This window comes from Myotis yumanensis, unplaced genomic scaffold (genome assembly GCF_028538775.1).
Source record: "Myotis yumanensis isolate MYYU_CA2020_CCGP unplaced genomic scaffold, mMyoYum1.0.hap1 SCAF_20, whole genome shotgun sequence".
Taxonomy (NCBI): Eukaryota; Metazoa; Chordata; class Mammalia; order Chiroptera; family Vespertilionidae; genus Myotis; species Myotis yumanensis.
The window spans coordinates 17166025-17184960 of record NW_027223771.1 but is presented as its reverse complement, the minus strand read 5'-3'; the positions used below and the strand labels follow the sequence as shown (position 1 = coordinate 17184960).

Sequence of the window (18936 nt, the reverse complement as noted above, 5' to 3'; positions counted from 1 at the left end):
GGGAACTTTTGTTGTCAGGGCATCCGGTTAGGGCGGGACTTCCGCCGTCCTCCTCCTGGCGGGCATTTTGACCTCTTCACTTTCTTCAAAGCTTCACAGGCCTCAGCGCACTGGTCGTGAGTAGGAGGAGGCCTAGGAGGCAGTGTCCTTGCTGTGCGGGGTGTGTCTGACGCTGGTTGGGCACCAACAGGCCGGGATTGGGGCCTCCGTGCCTCCCGGACTCCTCTCTGCCCACAGCGTTCCCGCAGCCTGACCCCGTTTAACCCCCCAGCCTTGGGGACCCGCCTCTCAGGTCCCGCCGCCCAGGAAGCCGCATCCAGAACAGTGAGTCTCTCCTGGGTGACACAGGGTGTGATGGGGGATGAGGGCCACAGGCTGCAGTGCCACCTTCTAAGGACACGGTGGTGGGGCTGAGGCAGGAGGATTAGGAAAACCCGGGTCTGTTGTGGATCTAAAGGCAACAGAGAGATGAGGTGAGGTTTTGCACGAGCAGTTTTACTTTCATTTTCAGAACGCTGGGGCCATAGATGGTTGTGAAAAAAAAAGAGGGAATTTTCTGAGGCCGGTTTCTAACTTTTCCTAACATTGCTCAGAGGAAGGACAGACTAGAAGACAGAGGACAGCAGCTGTGGACAGGAAGGGGAAGTCCTGTAAATGATAAGGGAACTGGCAGAGTGAGCACTGAGGACTGAGCCCCGAGCTAACACAGGCATCTGGAGGGCACCTGGCCTTTGGGTTGGGCAAGGGCACTGAGCAGGTGAGCCCATAGAACAGTGATTTTCAACCTTCCTAATGCCGCGACCCTTTAATACAGTTCCTCATGTTGTGGTGACTGAAAGGGCGAGGGCTACGCCCTCCATCTTGCCCCAGATCCCCCATTTTTGGGGCAGCAGCCATTAGCCATGTGCTCAGCAAGGAGCTTTTTCCTGGAAGCCCAAGCCTCTGCTAGCCACACCTAGGATTTCTTTAAACTAACCAATGATAATCAAGGGAAGTGGGCGCCATAGACACAACCCACATCCTGTATAACAAGACACCGACTTGCACCTGGCCAATCGCCAGGGACAGACTCAAACTACTCCTTTAAGTATTATGATTGATCATTTCAAAGAGATTAGGGGAGTCTATAGAGCTCCCCCAGGAATTGGGAAATTGTTAGAAATTGGATGGATTGTTTAAACTCTGAGTGAATGTCTGGTGAAAATGTGTGAGTGTGGAGGGAGGGGGTCTGTCCTCTCCTCTCCTTTGTGTGGCTCCACAAATTTGGTCAGGGGGGCATCTGAGTGAGGATCTGTGAAAACAGGTCACCCCCTCCCTTGTCTGTCTCTCATCACCGATCATCATGGGGTCGGGACAAAGTTCGTATAAAAACTTATGTCTAGGTATTTTGAAGTGAAATAATGCTGAAATATTGCTAGAGGACAGAATTGAATCTGTTGGTTGATTAAAAATGTTACTGATTAAGAAATGCTAAGTATTTGACTTGCCAGCTAAAAGTTTAAGGTTCGGATTGAATTGGGAAAAATTGTGTAGTTGTGGTAACTAAATGCCTTTGCTTATTGGTCTGATTAAAAAGGATTAATTTTATGACCTCAACTGAAAATTTTTAATACAGAAACCAGTTTAAATTTAATTGATATTCTTTAAGATAATTATAAAAGGTATAAACAGCTAATGAGATTTCAGTTTGTCTACAATATAATGTTGGCCATCTATCTTTTAGGGATTTTGATTTGCTCTGTCAAAAAAAACAACAAAAAAACAGTGTAGACAGCCACCATTTTGAGCTGCATGACTTGGCTGCCACCGTGTCAGCCACATGGCTTGCCGCTCCCCTGGTGGCCGCCATCTTGAAACAGCAAAGGCCCCTCCCTCTGATTTAGCCAAAAAGGAATGTCTGCTCACTGAGGCAGGATGGAATTTCAGGGGTGGAGCTTTAAGGCGGAGTTTTACTACAGAAATGTGGATGGTGGAGGAAGTGTGCTTGCCTTGCAGATTTATTTAATACTATTTTTTAAGAAGACATTTTTAATGCTTCTAAGTCATTTTTCCAATCTCTTAAATCTTGAAAACCCTGCTTTCCTTAAACTAAGGACAAATAAAGGTTATATGTTCCCTCCCTAAACAAAAGTTAAATAGCTTATGTCAAAGTGTTTAAAAGGGACTGATAGCAGTAATCCAATTTCTAAAGTGAAGTATGGTGACGATTATTTCAGGTAGAAACTGTGGTTTCATACTGGTCTTAGAGGGCACATTTTTCCTTTGCCTGGGAGGGACAGCGCAGCTGTCCCAGGGTTGGAAGGCTCCAGTTAACTTGTCAACTCAGTGTTCTGGAGACCCAGGACTGTGGTTTAGATAACATGCCTAAGTTTAACCTAGGTTACCCAAGGACTCTAGATAATGTGTTTACCCAAAACTGTGGTTTGGATTGCATGCTGTCTCTGCTTCTGTAAATTGCTTTTTTTGAAAACTAGGTTCCTCATTCCAAACCTTGGAATGTAGTCAATACATTTGTGATTTTTTGACTGCCTCTGTTATTTTCTCTTTAGTTTCCAATGCCCTAGGTCTAGGAGCTGTATCAGTGAAGAAATTGCTTCGGCATATGTCTGAGATTTTGTTGCCTTTGGATTCCTCTTGTATTTTTATGATTTCCCATCTTACATTTAAGTCCTTTATCCATTTTCAGTTTATTTTTGTGTATGGTGTAAGTTGGTGGTCTGGTTTCATTTTCTTGCATGTATCTTTCCAATTTTCCCAACACCATTTATTGAAGAGACTATCTTGACTCCATTGTAAGTCCTTCCCTCCTTTGTCAAATATTAATTGAGCATATTGGTTCGGGTGAATTTCTGGGCTCTATATTCTATTCCATTGATCTATATGTCTGTTCTTGTGCCAGTACCAGGCAGTTTTGAGAGCAGTGGCTTTGTAATACAGCTTGATATCAGGTATTGAAATCCCACCTACTTTGTTCTTCTTTCTCAGGATTGCTGCAGCTATTCGGGGTCTTTTTTTATTCCAGATCAATTTTTGGAGAGTTCCTTCTAGGTCTGTGAAATATGTTGTTGGTATATTAATGGGAAGTGCATTGAATTTTTAGGTTGCTTTGGGTAGTATGGACATTTTAATGATGTTGATTCTATTGTATGTTCTTCCATCTGTTTATGTCTTCCTCTATCTCTTTAGAGGAATATATGTTGATATGTCCTGTAGTTTTCTGAGTAGAGGTCTTTTACCTCTTTAGTTAGGTTTTTTCCTAGGTATCTTAATTTTTTTGGTGTGATGGTAAATGTGATTACTTTTTTAGTCTCTCTTTCTGTAAATTCACTATTGATGTATAGAAATGCCATAGATTTCTTGGTGTTGATTTTGTATCCTGCTACATTGCTGAATTCATTTATTAAGTCTAGTAGTTTTTTGATGGAGTCCTTAGGGTTTTTTATGTACCATATCATGTCATGTGCGAATAAGAACAGTTTTCCTTCCTCTTTTCCAATTTGGATGCCTTTTATTTCTTCTTATCTAGTCGCAATGGCTAATACTACATTTCTACATTTTTTTTTTTTTTTTTTTTTGCCATACTTGACACTGTGCTAACTTATCATCTCACCTGTGACTTCCTGGCCATTGACTACCTTCACTGTGTGGCCTTTTTGCATCACCTGTTCCTCTGCATTGCTCCGTCTTCAGTATTCTCTAACATTGACCTGTACATGTGTTATGAGGTGCACCTACAAGCTTAAATAGTTCTTGAACATCAGGTACTAATTTATTGAATAGTAGAGGCCCGGTGCATGAAATTTGTCCATGAGTAGGGTCCCTAGGCCAGGCCAGCGATCATGGCCGATCAGATTTTCTGCCTGCCCACCTCCTCCATCCCTTGCCACACGCGTGCCACCACCGCATGGTTTCCCCTTCCACGCTGCCACCGCATGGTTCCCCCACCTCCTCCTTCCCTCCTTCCCTCGTTTCCCCTGCTGCTGCCATTGGTCACCCACCATGTTCCGCACTGCCTCCTGGTGGTCAGCACATGTCATAGCGAGCGATCGTTCTCCAGGACTAACTCCGAAGGGGTCGCTTTGCATATTACCCTTTTATATATATAGATTACTTGGAATGAGACATAACCATATTTCAGCACAGCTTTCCACGTCACCAGCAGACAAACCATGCTCAACTCTGTTAGCAGAAAAATGAGCTGAAGATCCTGCTTCTCTTCCACGTGGTGCTTACTGCATGTGTCATATTTTGTTTGAGATCTTCCTTGTTTTGTGATCTTCAGTAGCCCAGACCTTCGTGGGAGTAACTTATAATCCTTCCTGTAGATCTTTTGTTGTGAGTCAATTGCACGGAACCATGTTATGTGCAACACACTTTTGTAAAGGAACTTCCACCTGTCACCACAGTCAGCATTCAGTTCCTTACCATTTTTCTATTTTCACGTTGTTGGCATAAAAGGGATGATGAGGAGACCAATTCTGAGCAGAGTGTATATGTACCAGGAGAGTCATGTCAGGGCTTTTAAGACAGCCCCAGCAACTCAGAAGACACATATTTTTCTCAGTCTTAAAAGATATTTTGGACCTGACTGAGTTCCAAGCAGTATATTTTGAGCAGAAAGCCTTCATCCATAACATATATGTGCGAGAGACTTCTGTTTCATTGCAAACCCTCACCAGCAACAGAGAGATGCCAGTGGACAGAAGCCCTGGAAAGAAGATATGGACAGGGCCTCACTTGTGTCCCAGAGCACCTTTTACTTAATATGGGTGGCTTCAACCATTAGGGAGGTTGGGAAAGACTTGCCAGCCATCTGAGACATTCTCCAGCACCAGGCCACTTTTAACACTGGGTAGTGAGATTTCACAAGAATTTCTCAGTGGAAGAAGTCATGACGAGTGGGCTGAATGTGAAAAAGCTGCCAGCCACAACCAGAAAGTTGTTCAACATCAGGTTATCTACTCCAGAGTAGTGATTTATAAGTGTAAAAAATGTAGAAAAGCTTTTAGAAATATCTTTTTCCTCATTCATCATAGAAAAGTTTACACTGTAGAGATGCAATACGAGTGTAGTGATCATGGGAAGTCCATCATCCTGAGGTCCAAATTCATTCAACATCACAGCACTCACAGTAGAGAAAAGCTATACGAGTGTAGTGATTGTGGGGAGTCCTTTAGGCAACACAGTAACTTCACTCAATACTAGAGAGTTCACAGTGCTGCAAAACCTTATGAATGTAGTGAATATGGGAAATCTTTTTCCTGCAACAATCACCTCCTATCCACAGGAGAGTTCACACTAGAGAAAAGCTATATGTCTGTACTGATTGTGGGAAGTCCTGTGTGCTCAGAAAAAAATGAATTCTGTATTCTTACTTATGTTTGAGGAAATGATGAGTACTCCGAGCTCTTAGGATCTTCACTCCTTTGTCTCTGGGTAAGGAATGGACCTAACCATTGTTTCCCCCAGACCACAGTCCTAAAATATGCTACACCTTTCAGGGACATTGTGCTTCTCACATTGTGCTGTGATGAATTTTTTCACCAACATGCAAACCACTTACTGTATATGTCTCTGGTTTATGATCTTTTTTTTAAAATATATTTTATTGATTTTTTACAGAGAAGAAGGGAGAGAGATAGAGAGTTAGAAACATTGATGAGAGAGAAACATCGACCAGCTGCCTCCAGCACATCTCCCACTGGGGATGTGCCCGCAACCCAGGTACATGCCCTTGACTGGAATAGAACCTGGGACCTTTCAGTCCACAGGCCGATGCTCTATCCACTGAGCCAAACCGGTTTCGGCAATGATTTTTTTGTAAAGGTGCTTTTTGCATTTGTACCTTTAATTTATTGGTTCTATTCTCTGCCTGGGATGAATTGAAAGCACAATTTTGATCTGTCAGCAGGTAGAGGTGAAGAGATATTGTGGGGATCCCAAACTTTCAGTGCTTCTGAAGGGACATCATGATGGCAGAAAATCACTCTTTGGCCACTATTTGCTTATTTTGCATTTCTTCCAAAAGCCTTGAAAGCAAGACTGCAGGACTTTATGGTTCTAATTTTCAGCCTGGTACCTCTATTATTGGTGAAGTCAAAGGTCACCCTGAAGAGGAGGTCTTTGTTGTGCTTCTGTGAAGCACTTTGTTCACAGTGTGTATGACATAAGTCTCAGCAAATGATCCATATGTCATGATGTACTAAATTTCATAGGCTGGTGTCCTTTGTGGTAAGAATCTGGGGGTTGCGTGCAACCACAATTAGGGCAGAAGCACTGTTTCAATCGTGAGTGGGAGAGACTGCAGTAAATTAGTTGAAAAATGCCTCTTCTGACTGTTTTCCACAAATGTTGCAGGGCCTGTGGCTTGTGTGATGTTTGTGTACAGATATTCCAGGACCTCCATACCTGTTTTCTATGACTGAAGTCATTGGCAGAGAAAATAGTCTTATAATTTTGCTATTCTGCTGGCCCCCCTAGGGTGTTCACCTCAAGGTTGATGCTCAACATACCAGAATTCAAAGGTAGAGGAAGAATAATCCTATAAGCAACCCCAGGATGTTTCTTGAAACCAGTCAACATTCCTATGGATTCTGATGATAATAGTCTAAATTGCTTACCAATATTTGCTGGGACTATGGCAAGGCTGTTCCTTCCAGGATATGAGAAATGACATGCAACAAACTGCACATTTTTAATATGTACTATTTTGTGAGGTTTGATGTACATATAAAGCTGTACATGAAATAAACTTAGCTGTCACCAATGTACACAGTGGAGCAAAAAGAGGTTTACAATAGTGAGCACCCAAAACATAGTTTATTGTTTTTAAAAAAGTATTTTAAACATGACTTTTATTGATTCTTTTAGGGAGAATGGGAAGGAAGGGGGGAGAGAGAAACATCTATATGAGAGACATATGTTAATCTGATGCCTCTTGCATGCTCCCTACTGGGGTTTGAGGAAGGCATGTTCTAGTGCCCTGACTTGTTGTAGTGACCTTTAAGTGTAGGGGATGATGCCTAACTGAGTGAGTAACACTAACCAGGGCAGAGTAAATTCTTGTATTATTATTTGTTAATTATTGTATACTTCCCATACCAACAACTCTAACCCTACTTTTGGCATACCCTATATTTACCTTCTACCCTTTTACAAACTCTCTCTCTACCTTCCCCAGTCCTACAAGTAGGCATAGATTTTCCTTCCATTACAACACAGTAGTGCATATTTTTCATAATTTTATAGGCACTAGAAGGTGTGTGTTCTTTAACAAATATTGGTTTCCTTCACCCTACATAGTTATTTTGAGATTCAACACAAATTGTGTACTGTGAATTACTACTTTAATTATGTGTCTATGACTTTGGTTATTTCCAGGTTTGGGGTATTACAGAGAAATCTGCTGGGCATATTGTGTTCATTTCATTATCTAGATGTATGTTTTACATTGTAAGATATGTGGAACTGTGATCTAAAATGCTTATTTCCTTCTGGGGGGAAAGTTCCACCCAGAGTAATGAAAGTTCCTGTTTTTCTGCAACTCTGCCAGCACATATGATGGTAATTTTTTTTTAAATACTAGCCCAATAAATGAGTATAGGATTACCTCACCTTTGTTTTACTTTCATTAACCTTACAATTTTTGATGGTGAGGATTTGTTTCATACATATATTCACATTGTCTTTATCATATTTGTTAAAATGTCTGCTCAGAATCTTTTAACAATTTTTAAAATGAATTTATTACCTGGAGGGCATTATGCTAAACAAAATAAGCAAGTCAGAGAAAGATCAGTATCACATGATATCATCATTTGTGGAATATAATGACAGCATAAACCAGCGGTTCTCAACCTGTGGGTCACGGCCCCTTTGGGGGTTAAACGACCGTTTCACAAGGGTGGCCTAAGACCATTGGAAAACAAATATATAATTATATATTGTTTTTTGGGGTCACCACAACATGAGGAGCTTTATTAAAGGGTCGCTGCATTAGGAAGGATGAGGACCACTGGCATAAAGTGATGAACAAAATACATTCAGAGACAAAAGCATCAAAGAGACCTTCAAACCTCAGGAAAAAGGCATGAGAGGGTGAGCGGGGTGTGGAGGATAAGAGATCCAAAGAACAGTATGGGAGGTGCTCTTTATGTCAGTGTAGCAGGTGGGGGAACCGGGCTGAGCTGCACAGTCACCCACAGGGCATGATGACATCAGTGTGGTCCTGGGACTAAAACCAGAGCAGCCGGGCACTAACATTGACAGATGAGTGAATGAAAAGGGAGTCCATTTCTGATGGTGTCTTCATGATATGATATGGGAAATTTTAGGATAATTTCTAACAAGATGGGTTGTTGTGGTGCTACATACGAGGTCCAGAGCTTAGGTGACATATATGTGCCCACCTGTCATTTCTAGTTGAGGCCTGACCCAGTGAACAACAGGAATGAGATAGCATACATCAGTGTCACCTGCACTTGAAAATCTCCATCAGCATGGGGAAGGGAGAGCAGAGAAGGTTGAGAGAGAAATATATCACAGAGGTGGTGAACTAGAATTTTAGAAAATAAACTAGTTAGAAAACAACCTGTCCTTGTGATGGCTTATTTATGTCATTAGTGAAATGTGCCTCTGGGAATGAAGCTGTGAGACAAGTGTGGATCAAAGAACTATGGGCAACAGGTAATGCAAAGTGATGGCCTGAGCAAACTGGGATTGGAGTCGGAAGTGTAACGTGCATTAGCATTTTGGTGTCTTTGAGGGACAATTTGGAGGACAACATGGGTATTGCTTGACAAGACCAGTGTCAAGTCACTCACACTCCTTTTATGTGCAACATCTCATCCTACCCTATGTTACTGGCACCCACTGTTATTGAAAGGGGGCAGTCTGACTCTCATTTGAGGCCCAAAGCACAGGTATATTATAACTGCTCATCTGCCTTTATTGTTGTGAGAGACACAGCATCAATCTGCACTATTAAAAGACAAACAAGCAAATTGCCTATACCTTCGCTACACCTTAAGCCATGCACACCAGCCAGTCAGAGCGACTATATGCAAATTAACCAAACAAGATGGCCAGCCGGCAGCCCCGGAGCTGGAGCAAGGAGGAGGCTTGGTTGCCCCAATGATGGAGGAAGCCAAGCTTCCCGCTTGCCACGGCGGGCTCTGAACTCCACTCAAAGCAACAAAGTTTCAATTAGAGAAGGTAAATAAACCCCAGATACCTGCTTTCAGCTGGCCGTGGCCACGGAGCTGGAGCGACCAGCAGGCTTCCCTCTCGCCCACCCTGGCCAGCTCTGAGCTCCTCTGAAAGCTACAAAGTTTCAATTATAGAAGGTAAATAAACCCCAGAATTAAAAAAGAAAAGAAAAGGAGAGGCTGGGAGCTTCCATCGCCAGGGTGCTTGGCCAGCCTGAAAACAGCCCTCAGCCCTTCACCCAGACTGGCCAGGCACCCCTGCAGGACTCCCCACCCAAAAGGGGGTGTGGCCAGCCTGAAAACAGCCTTCAGCCCCTCACCCAGGCTAGCCAAACCTCCATGGGGTAAGGGTCCCCACTGGGAAAGGGGCTTGACCAGCCTGCAAACAGCCATCAGCCTCTCACCCAGGCTGGCCAGGCACCCCAGTGGGGACCCCCACCCTGAAGGGGGTGTGACCAGCCTGCAAACAGCCATCAGCCCTCACCCAGGCTGGCCAGGCACCCCAGTGGGGACCCGCACTCTGAAGGGGATGTGACCAGCTGCAAACAGCCATCAGCCCTAACAGCAGAACAACTGGGAATGACTGGTCACTATGACACACTGACCACTAGGGGGCAGACGCTCAGTGCAGGAGCTGCCCCCTGGAGGTCAGTGCACTCCCACAGGGGGAGGTCTCCTCAGCCACAAGCCAGGCTGATGGCTGCCAGTACAGCGGTGGTGGTGGGAGCCTCTCCCACTTCCTCAACAGCGCTAAGGATATCCGACTGCAGCTTAGGCTTGCTCCCTGCTGGCAAGTGGACATTTCCCCAGGGCTGCCGGGCTGCCAGAGGAGTGTGTGACTACCAGCTTGGGCCCAATCCACCAGGGAGTGGGCCTAAGCCAGCAGGTGGACATCTTCCGAGGGGTCCCAGACTGCAAGAGGGCATAGGCTGGGCTGAGGGCCGCCCCCCCCGCCAAGTGTACAAATTTTTGTGCACCGGGCCTCTAGTAGGAATATAAGGAGATACTGACTTTGATGGGACTAAAGCCTGCTGTCTTCCCTGATGTGGGGAGTAGAGGAAGCAGATGGTTGTACCGGGTGGGGAGTGTGACAAACTTGGCATCTCAAGAGAGAATCTTATCATGGGATGTACTGTCCTCATTATGACAGGATATGAATTTTGAGGACGTGGCCATTGCGTTTGCTCAGGAGGAGTGGGAGATCCTTGATGAGACTCAGAGACGTCTATACTGTGATGTGATGCTGGAAGTGTTTTCACTTGTATCATTCGTAGGTAAGACCTTCATCTCTCCTAGTGTCCTGAAGTGATGCCCACTCTTTATTTATTCTCCAGACATAGCACTGTCTCTCTCAAAGCAAGATCATGGGTTCTGCTCATTTCCCCCACTGTCTTGTGAAATGGGCTGTGGCTGCCAGTGCTGAGCTCTCAGAGAGCCCTGAGCAATAGACTCCACAAACTTCCCTAACACCAGTTGCCTTAGGAACTGCAGGAAGTGTCTGGGTGTCAGCAGTCTTACAGACAGCTTAATGGGTCCCTCCTGCTCTTCCTCACCCAGAAAGGGTGACTATATCCAGATCCATGGCCTCCACTTCTGCACCTTTCCTGTAGATAAGGACCTTGGTGAATGCCTGTGCCAGGTATCTTCTTTATATACATGAACCAGTTGCTGTTCTTGTAAGACCCTCCTTCCATTGTTGTTTGTAATATTACCTTCTGTGAATACTATTGCAAGCCGAATGCTATGGGCAAGTGATGGCTGCTCACCTCTGTTGTCTTTCATTGAAACTTGGAATATTTAGTTTGTAGATATTTCTAGGGAAGGAGGTGCAGGGAGAACCCTGGGTTTCTGCAGGGTGAACGTACAGGATGTTCCTAGGGGAAGCCTGGCCTGGCTGAGTGGCAGCTCGGGGGAGGTATGACATAAGGATGGTGTTCAGATTGTACCAGGAACTGTTCCTGTCTAATGATGTTTGGTGCAAGTTCCAATGGCCACCCCTCATTTATACATTTCCTTTTCCATATTTGACACTTTGCTGGCTTCTCATTTCATCAATGACTTTCTAGCTTTGGATATCTTTGCCTTTGTGTCCTTTTTACATCACCTATTCCTTTGCACTTCTCTTTCTGCAGTATTCTACAACATGGACCTATGCAAGCGTTATAAGGAGCACATACACTGAGTGGCCAGATTATAATGACCACCCCGTCAGCACTTCATTGACACTTCCAAAATACTCAATATTGAAAACTTCCTAAGCAAATACTCTCAAGGTTTTATTATCATTATTATTATTATTATTTGCATAACTAATTCATTTCTTTGTACTGATGAGGTGGTCATAATAATCTGGCCACTCAGTGTACATGCTTAAATACCCCTAAAATACCAGCTACTTGTTTATTGAATTTTACTTGGAATGAGATGTAACCAACCTTCTGCACAGCTTGCCCATGTCACCAGCATAGAAGATCTGCTGCAGTGATGGCAAACCTTTTGAGCTTAGCGTGTCAGCATTTTGAAAAACCCTAACTTAACTCTGGTGCCATGTCACAAGTAGAATTTTTCTGATATTTGCAACCATAGTAAAACAAAGATTTATATTTTTGATATTTATTTTATATATTTAAATGCCATTTAACAAGGAAAAATCAAGCAAAAAAATGAGTTTGCATATCACCTTTGACACACGTGTCATAGGTTCGCCATCACTGATCTACTGAATGCTGTTAGCAGCAGAATGAGCTGGACAGTCCACTTCTCCTCCATGTGGTACTTGTCTTGTTTTTGCTCTATTTCTGCTGAAGTCTCCCTTGTTTTGTGATCTTCAGTGCTCAAGAACTTCAGAGTGACCTCTTACTAATCCATCTTTCAGGTCTTTTATTTTCAGCCAATTGCATGAAACCAATGTAGTATGTGCAACCCACTTTTATAATGGGACTTCCCACTGTCACCAGAATCAACATTCATTTCGTCATCATTCCTCTGTTTTCAGGTCCTTGGCGTAAGATGGATGATGTGGAGGCCTATTCTCAGCACAGTGTATCTATAGGAGGTTCTCAGGTCAGGGCTTCCAGGACAGCTGCAGCCACCCAGAGGATCCATCTGTGTAAACCGTGCTTCTCAGTGTTAAAAGATATTTTGCACCTGAGTGAGTTACAAGTGGTTTACTTTGAGAAGAATGTGTTCTTAAGTGATGCATGTTTGAGAGACTTGTGTTCCAGTGCAAACCCTCATCAGCAACAGAAGGATGCCAGTGGAGAGAAGCCCTGGAAAGAAGATATGGAGAGTCCCTCGCTTGTGACCTGTTGCTGCTTCTACTTATCTGGGATGCCTGTAGCTAGTATGGAGGTTGGGGAAGACTCCCCAGCCATGTTAGGGCTTCTCCAGCACCAGGCCACTCTTAACACTATGGAGCCACACAGTAACAATGAGATTTCACAGGAATTTCTCAGTGGAAAAAGACATCACCAGTGGGTGGAATGTGAAAGAGCTGACAGCCAGAAACAGAAAGTTGCTTATCAGAAAGGTCTCTGCTCTGGAGATATGATTTATGAGTATAATAAATGTGGGGAAGTGTGTAGACAAATGTTTAACCACCCTCCACATGGGAGAGTTCACACTGGAGAAAAGCCTTATGAGTGCAGTGAATGTGGGATATCCTTTCGTCAAAAGTGGCGCCTCATTGTACACCAAAGAGTTCACACTGGAGAAGAGCCATATGAGTGTAGCGAATGTGGGAAGCATTTCAGAGAAAAGGCTGCCCTCACTAAACACCACAGTGTTCACACTGGAGAAAAGCCATATGAGTGCAGTGAATGTGGGATATCCTTTCGTCAAAAGTGTCACCTCACTGTGCACCAAAGAGTTCACACTGGAGAAAAGCCATATGAGTGTAGCGAATGTGGGAAGTATTTCAGAGAAAAGGCTGCCCTCACTAGACACCACAGAGTTCACACTGGAGAAAAGCCATATGAGTGTAGCGATTGTGGGAAGCATTTCACTGAAAGGGCTGAACTCACTAAACACTACAGAGTTCACACTGGAGAAAAGCCATATGAGTGTAGTGAATGTGGGATATCCTTTCGTCGGAGGTCTCACCTCACTAAACACCACACAGTTCACACTGGTGAAAAGCCATATGAGTGTAGTGAATGTGGGATATCCTTTCGTCAAATGTATAACCTCACTATACACCAAAGAGTTCACACTGGAGAAAAGCCATATGAGTGTAGCGAATGTGGCATATCCTTTCGTCAGAGGTCTCACCTCACTAAACACCACAGAGTTCACACTGGTGAAAAGCCATATGGGTGTAGCGACTGTGGGAAACATTTCAGAGAAAGGGCTACCCTCACTATACACCGCAGAGTTCACACTGGAGAAAAGCCATATGAGTGTTGTGAATGTGGGAAGCATTTCAGTAAAAGGTCTGCCCTCAATAAGCACCACAGAGTGCACACTGGAGAAAAGCCATATGAGTGTAGTGAATGTGGGAAGCATTTCAGACAAAAGGCTGCCCTCACTATACACCAACGAGTTCACACTGGAGAAAAGACATATGAGTGTTGCGATTGTGGGAAACATTTCAGAGAAAAGGGTACCCTCACTAACCACCGCAGAGTTCACACTGGAGAAAAGCCATATGAGTGTAGTGAATGTGGGAAGCATTTCAGAGAAAAGGCTACCCTCACTAACCACCGCAGAGTTCACACTGGAGAAAAGCCATATGAGTGTAGTGAATGTGGGAAGCATTTCAGTGAAAGGTCTGCCCTCAGGAAACACCACAGAGTTCACACTCGATAAAAGCCACATGAGTGTAGTTAATGTGGGAAATCCTTTAGTGAAAGCTCTATCCCCAGTGAAGACAAGGGAGTTCACACTGGTAAGTGTAGTGAGTGTGGGATTCCTTTTAGCTACAACTATAACCTGGTTAGACACCTGTAATTTCACACTGGAGAAAAGATGTAAATGTGCAGGGAATGTTTTATTTTTCTCACTAAGAATAAGAACACTTAAGGGGCTCCATGGGACCCATTTACATGAATGTAAACCCCTTTAATGAGAACATACACTCTGATAGATTCGTCATAAAATTGAGGTACAAGTGAGACTTGAAGGATCTGTGTTGTACTTGCTAACATGTCCAGACCTACAACCCAAATGATGTCACTGTGAGTGTTTATCACTAAATAGATTTCACAGCTAACACCTGCCTCACCTGAGGAGTGTGCATCGGTCACATTCCCTGGGTGCTCAGGGGAATGTATTCTGTGTTCTCGCTTCTGCTTGTGGTAATTATGATTCCTCCAAGCTCTTGGCAGTATCTTCATTCATTTCTCTATGACTAGAAAATGGACCTGACCCAGGATTCATCCAGAGCAGCTGTTCTCAGCTAAGCAGTGCTACCTCTTTCAGGGACATAGTGGTACTCACATTATGCTTTGATAAATTTTGGGGGTTTTTTATTCACCAACCTGCAAACTCTGTGCTCTCCTCTGCTCTGGTTTATGATCTTTTTTTTAAGGGTGTTTTTATATTTGTGTTGTTATTTATTAGTGCATTGTTTTCAACACCAACTACTCTAAACCTGAATTTGCCACACTCTGTATTTACCCCCAGTCATTTTGTAATATTTCTGCTTCCCCAACCCTCCATGCAGACATTGATTTACCTTCCTTTACAATAGAGTAGTTCATATTTTTCATAAATTTATTGGCACTATAAGGTGAATTCTTTTTAACAAACACTGGCTTTCTTCATGCTATACAGATGTTTGAGATTTAACACTAACGTTTATATAAATAATTTTTTATTTCTAGAAAATATTGTATTCTATGGATAACCACTTTTACTATTGAGCCGCCTATAATTTCAGTTATTTCTACGTTTGGGGTTTTAAAAATAAAACAGCTCAGAATATTGTATTCCATTCTTTCTACAGATGTATGTTTTATTAAACTGTTCCAGTGTCAGTGAATGTGGTACATTTCAACATATATGGAACTATGACCTCAAATGGTCAATCAGTTTGCCTTCCCACCCACCCAGAAAATTCTATGCTACTCTGCCAGCACATGCAAAGGTTAATCTTTTTAAGTACTAGCCCCATCAATGAGTGTACTGTTAACTCGCTTTTGTTTTAACTTCATTTCCTTAAAGATATTTGATGGTGATGATTTCTTCATGTATTTCTTTCACTGTCTTTATCTTCTTTGTTAAAATGCTCAGGATTTTTTGTTTACTTTTAAACTTAATTTATTATTCTATTCTAACCAATAGGAGGGCGGTGCAGCCTCTAAGACATATTTTTCAATTTCACTCAGTCCTCAGTGACTCGACTGATTTTTTGGCCATATGGTATTCTTGGTTTTTGAATTCTATAAACAAAATGGTTTTTCTCAATTTTTACCCTATGTATGATTTACAGCCCACTTGTACCAGACACTTATACATTTAATCTGCATTGTTAATTCTCCACCAGTGTTCTTTAAGTTTAAGCATTTAATGATACATTGAAGTCTAGGTTTGTGGTAGTTGAAAATTTCCCTGGTGTAAATGTCATAACTACATTCCAACTGCGAAAATGATGGCATTGAACATGGACATAAGATATTTCAGTAGTATATCATTTTGTTTTACTAGTGACTGGGTGTATGGACTTGTGCACATTGAAAGGAAATTAATTAGAAAGTGACAAGTGGGGTGGGACTGGCTGAGACGGGTCTGACACAGCCTAATGCCAACCTTCCCCGGTCCCTCCCCATTAGGCTCCACCTGGGGCAGCGCCTTGGCTTCAAGGGTGTCTGTGGAATGAGTGGGATCCCTCTGGCAGGTGAGTTCCTACGGCCTGGCCTGCAGGGAATTGGGCCGAAACCAGCTCTCCGATACCTGCTGAGGGGTCCTGGATTACGAGAGGGCAGTTGTCAGGTGACACAACCCAGAATCGGGCTCCCTCCTCTCTGGTTCCGGGATGCGTGACCTGAGAATTGTTGTCTTCCATCACTACCTCTCATCTCAGTGGTTCTGGTATCTACTATTCTCAGATACATTAGTGACTTATTTTACTAAAAACCCCTGATAAGTTTCTCCCTGGCCAGAGAGCTCAGTTGATTAAAGCATCATCTCAGTAGTGCCAAGGTTGTGGGTTCCATCCTCAGTCAGGCTCCATGCAAGAATCAAACAATGTGCTGCCACCAAGACATAGCCGCTGGTTCTGGCGCCAGAGGCACCCCCAGGGATTATTGGACCCAGCAGGTCGTCCCTGGATCCAGGCTGAGCAATCTGCATTTCCATCCTAACCGCAGGAGAAAGGGTAGCTGATTGGTGGAATTCTTGCTCTGCGGACACGATGCTTTCCAAGCTAGCTCGTCTGCAGACTGTGGCGGGGCACCCACACGCCAGTGACTTCTCCTACATCCGTGGCGACTAAGAAGATGGTCCAAGGCCCTCTATGGTCGGATGACGTTTTTGAACGGGGAAGCCAAGTATGGCGCTCACAACTAAAGGGTGTCCCAAAATTCACGCAAGAAGTAATTTTGATAGAAAACACAGGTTTATAATTAAAAATTGTAAATATTTTATTGATTCAAAATGTATACAGTATAGGGTTTTGTATGGAATAGGACAACGGGTAAATGGCCTCCACAGCTTTGCTGGTACACACGCAAAGCCTTGGTCTTGATTGTCTCTGCTCCTGGGCCATAATTGGTACTTGGTAATGCTTATCAAATTGAAGGGATTGAAATCACAGGGTAACAAATATTAAAATCTGATTCAATAAACCAAGTAAAATTGGGCTTTTATTTTTTGCCATTGTTAATGCTCACGCAAAATTCAAATCTTGCGTGAATTTTGGGACGCTCTTTACCACCTCTTACTGGTCACCCTGGAGAGAGGGACAGGTATTTCCTTGTGGGATGTGGAAGGCAGGAAACGCTTTGATTTTCTGAGTGCGCACAGCGCCATCAACCAAGGGCATTGCCACCCCAAGATTGTGGCTGCCCTGAAGAGCCAGGCGGGGAAGCTGACGCCAACCTCGCGGGCCTCCTACAACAACGTGCCGGGCAAAGACGAGGAGAACGTCACAAAGCTCTTCAACTACCACCAGGTTCTCCCCATGAGCATAGACAGGGTGGAGGCCGGGGAGACCGCTTGCAAGCTGGCGCGGTGGTGGGGCTGCACCGTGAAGGGCATCCCCAAGGACAAAGCCAAGATCGTCTTCTCAGCTGGAAACTTTTGGGGCAGGACTCTGTGTGCCATCTCCAGCTCCACGGACCCCAGCAGCGACGACGGCTTTGGGCCCTTCATGCCGGGGTTCGAGATCATTCCCTACAACGACCTACCTGCTCTTGAGCGTGCTCTTCAGGATCCAAACGTTGCTGCGTTCATGGTCGAACCCATTCAGGGCGAGGCGGGCGTCATTGTCCCGACCCAGGCTGCCTGAGGGGTGTGCGCGAGCTCTGCGCCAGGCACCCAGTCCTGTTTATTGGATGAGACCCAGACAGGACTGGCCAGGACTGGGCGATGGCTGGCAGTTGGCCATGCAAACGTCAGGCCTGACCTCGTCCTCCTGGGCAAGGCCCTTTCCGGTGGCCTGTACCCCGTGTGGGCGGTGCTGTGTGACCACGAGATCATGCTGACCATCCAGCCTGGGGAGCGCGGCTCCACGTACAGGGACAACCCCCTGGGCAGCCGCGGGGCCAACGCCGCCTGCGAAGTTTTGGAAGAAGAGAATGAGCTCAGGAAGCTGCCCTGGGACATCGTGACCGCAATGCTTGGGAAGGGGCTGCTGGATGCCACCGTCAGCGGGGAAACCAAAGATTCCGATGCTTGGAAGGTGCGCCTGCGCCTTCGAGAGAATGGACTTCTGGCCAAGCCCACCCATGGCGACATCATCAGATTCCACCTCCTCTGGTCATCAAGAGGACGAGGTCCAGGAGGCCGTGGAGGTCATCAAAAAGACCATCAGTCTTTTTTTTTTTAAATATATTTTATTGATGTTTTACAGAGAGGAAGGGAGAGAGATAGAGAGTTAGAAACATCGATGAGAGAGAAACATGGATCAGCTGCCTCCTGCACATCTCCCACTGGGGATGTGCCCGCAACCCAAGTACATGCCCTTGATTGGAATCGAACCTGGGACCCTTCAGTCCGCAGGCTGATGCTCTATCCACTGAGCCAAACCGGTTTTGGCCAGACCATCAGTCTTTCTGGGTCTGCCTCCGCCAGCTTTCTGAGGGCAGGGCCTGCTTCCCTGGGGTGGGGTCTGTTCCCACGGAGTAGGCCCTGTTCCCACGGGGCGGGGCCTGCTTCCCCAGGGGCGGAGCCAGCTGGGCTGGCAGCTCGGCCACATCCTTCTAACAGCCTGTGTGGTGCTGCTCTCAGCGCTGGCTCATTCCACTACCCTGTGTCTTCAAGGACCTTTTAAAACATGTTATTTTCAGTTCATACATGCTAGAGCGGCATTTATAACCATGCAGGTTGCTGTGTAAGAGAACGTGAGGGAGTCTGTTTGATCACGTGTGTGTGTGTGTGCTGAGGCGAAATGCTCCCTCTGTATGTAGGCAGCCTTTTCGGCAAGTCCCATGTGGTTTTTACAGGTTTTTATCATTTCCTCGCTGGTGTAAATATATTGTATTTCAAAAAGGTATATGGGGTTTTACATAGAAGACCGCTTTAACCTTCTAAAGTTGAATCATAATCACTGAATTTTAGGAAGGATGAAATG

At 44.6% G+C, this 18936-nt stretch overlaps 1 protein-coding gene and 1 pseudogene across 1 annotated transcript; both read left to right on the top strand.

The window, feature by feature from the left end:
* The first annotated feature begins 10359 nt into the window (after nt 1–10359).
* LOC138998453 (zinc finger protein 551-like) lies at nt 10360–14012 on the top strand. The gene is made up of 3 exons (XM_070400580.1): nt 10360–10480; nt 12202–13721; nt 13890–14012. The coding sequence occupies exons 1-3, from the start codon at nt 10360–10362 to the stop codon at nt 14010–14012; spliced, it is 1764 nt and encodes a 587-aa protein (XP_070256681.1).
* Nucleotides 14013–16557: 2545 nt separating this feature from the next.
* Nucleotides 16558–18256, top strand: LOC138998468 (ornithine aminotransferase, mitochondrial-like; annotated as a pseudogene).
* Nucleotides 18257–18936: the final 680 nt, after the last annotated feature.